The sequence below is a fragment of the Salvia splendens genome, chromosome 18 (assembly GCF_004379255.2).
Source record: "Salvia splendens isolate huo1 chromosome 18, SspV2, whole genome shotgun sequence".
NCBI classification, from domain to species: Eukaryota; Viridiplantae; Streptophyta; class Magnoliopsida; order Lamiales; family Lamiaceae; genus Salvia; species Salvia splendens.
Genome location: NC_056049.1, coordinates 10,339,702 through 10,343,754, shown reverse-complemented (window position 1 = coordinate 10,343,754; position 4,053 = coordinate 10,339,702). Strand labels below are relative to the sequence as shown.

The 4,053-nt window shown below is 37.3% G+C and overlaps 1 protein-coding gene across 1 annotated transcript; it reads left to right on the top strand.

The window, feature by feature from the left end:
- The first annotated feature begins 497 nt into the window (after window positions 1–497).
- On the top strand, window positions 498–2,461 carry LOC121776333 (lysine histidine transporter 1-like). The gene is made up of 8 exons (XM_042173510.1): window positions 498–545; window positions 633–796; window positions 864–1,247; window positions 1,333–1,726; window positions 1,822–1,927; window positions 2,014–2,105; window positions 2,202–2,270; window positions 2,342–2,461. Exons 1-8 carry the CDS (start codon window positions 498–500, stop codon window positions 2,438–2,440), a joined length of 1,356 nt encoding a protein of 451 aa, XP_042029444.1. The 3' UTR covers window positions 2,441–2,461.
- Window positions 2,462–4,053: the final 1,592 nt, after the last annotated feature.

The following is a 4,053-nucleotide window of genomic DNA, read 5'->3' as shown; positions in this document are numbered from 1 at the left end:
TTCATGTTGTTCCAAAATAGACGGAGTATATATATATATAAGATAGCTTTGAATAACATTTTGTAGACAACCTTATTTTTTAATTAGGATTGTCTTAGTCTATATATCGTATCGAATTAAACTACACAAGAACTTCACGTCGATCGATGTTTGATTATAGCTGGATCACTATTTTATGGATCAGTTTAATTTAATTAATTATTATTTACTTTCGATGAATTGAATGGGCTGGATTGTTGATCACAATTCAGCCGATCGAATATTCATTCTTGACTTGTTTAATTTTATCTATTTGTTATATATGTAAGGACAAAAGTGCAGGCTTATAAACTCAAATGTATTTGCTATCAATTTTATAAACAAGAATTTATGTCACCTTCTTCACTCTAAGTCAAACAAAACGTCTCTATCTCTGGTAACCTCCAAGTCCAACTGCATATTTATATATTAAGAGGGTGAGGAGTTTGTATTTCCAGAGTTGATACACATTGAATGTAATGGCCATGGCAGCTGATAATTCAACTGAAAGCGATTACAAGAAAAATGTGAGTTCCTACTATATTGGCATGTCAATTTATATTGTTCTAGTATATTAGAGCAACTCCAAAGAGAGCGGTAAATGAAAAATAAAGGTGCAGGTCGATACAAGGACTGCAGAAGAAAAGGCAATCGATTATTGGTTGCCTATCACTTCTTCACGAAATGCGAAATGGTGGTACTCGGCTTTTCACAATGTCACAGCCATGGTGGGAGCTGGAGTTCTGAGTCTCCCTTTTGCCATGTCTGAGCTAGGATGGTAAGTATTGAATCTTCTGCAGAAAATATGACTTGAAATTGAACAATTTCTGGCTTATTATTTTCAGGGGCCCCGGAGTAGCAGTGATGATCATATCTTGGATTGTCACCCTCTACACATTGTGGCAGATGGTTGAGATGCATGAAATGGTACCTGGCAAGAGGTTTGACCGATATCACGAGCTCGGACAGCATGCTTTTGGAGAGAAGCTCGGGCTGTACATCGTCGTGCCTCAGCAGCTAGTTGTTGAAGTTGGAGTGGACATCGTGTACATGGTGACAGGAGGGAAATCACTCAAGAAATTCCATGACTTGGTCTGTGATGACTGCAAAGACATCAAGCTTACCTATTTCATAATGATCTTCGCCTCTGCCCACTTTGTCCTGTCACATCTCCCCAACTTCAATGCCATTTCCGGTGTATCTTTAGCTGCAGCAATCATGTCATTGAGGTATTAAATTAATATCTGATTATACTATGAAACTTTGTAGGACTTGTCTATGATCTGACATGCTGATTTTGTCTTGTGTGGGAAGCTATTCTACGATTGCATGGGGCGCTGCGCTGAAAAAGGGCGTTCAACCAGACGTGCAATATGGTTACAGAGCGAAAAGCACAGCCGGTACTGTTTTCAACTTCTTCAGTGCTCTGGGAGATGTGGCTTTCGCCTATGCTGGGCACAATGTGGTCCTGGAGATTCAAGCCACCATCCCTTCGACACCGGAGAAGCCTTCCAAGGGGCCCATGTGGAAGGGAGTCATTGTTGCTTACATTGTTGTCGCCCTGTGCTACTTCCCTGTCGCATTCATTGGATACTGGATGTATGGCAATGAAGTATCAGACAACATTTTGATATCATTAAACAAACCAACTTGGCTCATCGCCATGGCTAACATGTTCGTTGTGATACATGTTATTGGAAGCTATCAGGTGAATTTTATCATTATAGTAGTGTGTGTAATTCAGTAATTCGACATACATATATCAACGAAAGTCATAGAATCACATGCTGTGTGTGGATGCAGATATATGCGATGCCAGTTTTTGACATGATAGAGACTCTCCTAGTCAAGAAACTACGATTCAAGCCAACCTGCTACCTGCGCTTCATCACCAGAAACATCTATGTCGGTACGTTCAAACTCCATTCCATAAGATGATTGTTATATTATGTTATGTTATGTTACCTAAAAAGAATGTTTATATCAATGTTTCAGCATTCACAATGTTTGTTGCCATTTCATTCCCTTTCTTTGGCGGACTCCTCGGATTCTTTGGGGGATTTGCTTTCGCACCAACCACATACTTTGTGAGTATAATTGAACTGCTTCTACTATTTGTGCATTTTATAGATTGAATGTCTTTTGTTAGCATAATAACTAAAATGATCAAAACTTTCCTACAGCTGCCTTGTATCATGTGGCTTGCTATCTATAAACCAAAGAGGTTCAGCCTATCTTGGATCACTAACTGGGTGAGTGTTTGTATGCATAATATCATTTTGTCTTATCACTAGCTGATGGTTTTGGGGATTTCGGAACGCAGATTTGCATCATTCTCGGAGTCCTTTTGATGGTTATAGCACCAATAGGAGCGCTAAGGTCAATAATATTACAAGCAAAGACCTACGATTTCTACTCCTAAGCATCTACAGATTGATGTGTGTTGTTGGTTAAGAAGGGTCGATTCGATCAGTGAAGAAATTTGGATGAATTTTAAGCCAAGATGGATGTGTTGTTTGTTGGAAGGCTCATCGCCTCCTCCAACAATTCAACGCTTACAAATTTATCTTTGAATTTATTGTGTGTATAAACCAAACCTGTTTATAGTGCTTTTGTTAATGGAAAAACAATGTGACTATTTTGATTATCATGTTCCAGTTTGCTTTTAATCAACACATAACACGCAGCGGAAATGCAATGCAATGCAAGACGTTGACTACATTTAGACCATTAGATAGATAGTCTAAATGAAACATGTCCTTTGATACCCTAGAAGAAGACTCTTCAGAATACATTACACATACAAAGAGAATAAAATAAAGTAATATCATTTGTCAAGAACTGCGTGGAGAAAGTTCTAACACCAACCATTTCATTATTTCCATACTTCCATTTCCATTACATAGTCTGAATGCTTCATATCGCAGCTTTCCACAATGTTACGGCCATGGTTGGAGCAGGTGTCCTAAGTCTTCCTTATGCCATGGCAGCTCTGGGATGGTAAAAATGCCTTCAACTTGAGGACAACTTTGTTTGTTTCGGTAAAGCTTAAGCTTTGTGTTATGCTATATTTAGTCTCAAGCTTTCATTTGGTTAAATTGGATCACTACAAAAGGATCCAACTAAACCAATGAAAGCTTTAGCATCCCATTATAAAAAAAAACTAGGAAGTTAAGAAACCTATCATTATATTCACTTTCTTTTCCAAATAAACAGTAACTCTACAATAGCATGGACATAATTGGCTGAGTCTTGTATTATCTCTCTATTTCAGTTGCCCTGTGTCATGTGGGTATAAACCAAAAAGATTCAGCTTATCTTGGTTCACCAATTGGGTAAGTAAAGCAAGCACATTCTGCTTTATTTTCAGATATGCATTATTCTTGGACTTTTATCCTGATGATACTCTCACCCATTGGAAGCTTAAGAAATATAATCCTGAAGGCTAAGGACTACAAATTTTACTCTTAAGCCCTTTCACCCCATTCTTTAGAAGGCTAAGGGAAGAATGTAGTAGCAACTGACTGCTCAACTGAAATAAGAATAGTGGTGCAAAGTTCAGGCACAGAAGCATGTAACTTTTGTCCATACTTATATTTTTTTTATTTATGCACTGCATGTGAATAAATATGAATTTTCAAGAGGGATATAGCAACCAACAAAATAAATAAATACACAGGGGAATAATTTTATCGTGGACATTTGAAACCATCGAACATTTAGTGGAATTGCAATATTTTTATAATATTTCACAGTTGTGTTTTTTCTCTATAATTGATAAATTAGCCACAGAGAAACTAAACACTACTATGTTGTTCCTCAAAATTAGAAACAATCAAACTTTACTAACCCTGCACCTAGGGTATTAAGTAGGTCAAATATCCCCTAGCTCGTAGGATATGCAAAGGGAATGAATTATTTAATTAATGCTTAGAGTGTATATTGTACATAATGTAAAACATGACAAACACGGGTTTTGTTCTATGCAAAACTAAATTTAAATACAGAAATGCAGCACAAGGTCATACATAAAGC

What these genes read in the sequence shown, in the direction of transcription:
- LOC121776333 (XM_042173510.1), top strand. Translation starts at nt 498, where the DNA reads ATGGCCATGGCAGCTGATAATTCAACTGAAAGCGATTACAAGAAAAAT. An exon ending in ATGTTATTGGAAGCTATCAG is followed by an intron (nt 1,727 to 1,821) that starts GTGAATTTTATC and finishes GTGTGGATGCAG; the next exon opens with ATATATGCGATGCCAGTTTT. An exon ending in CACCAGAAACATCTATGTCG is followed by an intron (nt 1,928 to 2,013) that starts GTACGTTCAAAC and finishes TCAATGTTTCAG; the next exon opens with CATTCACAATGTTTGTTGCC.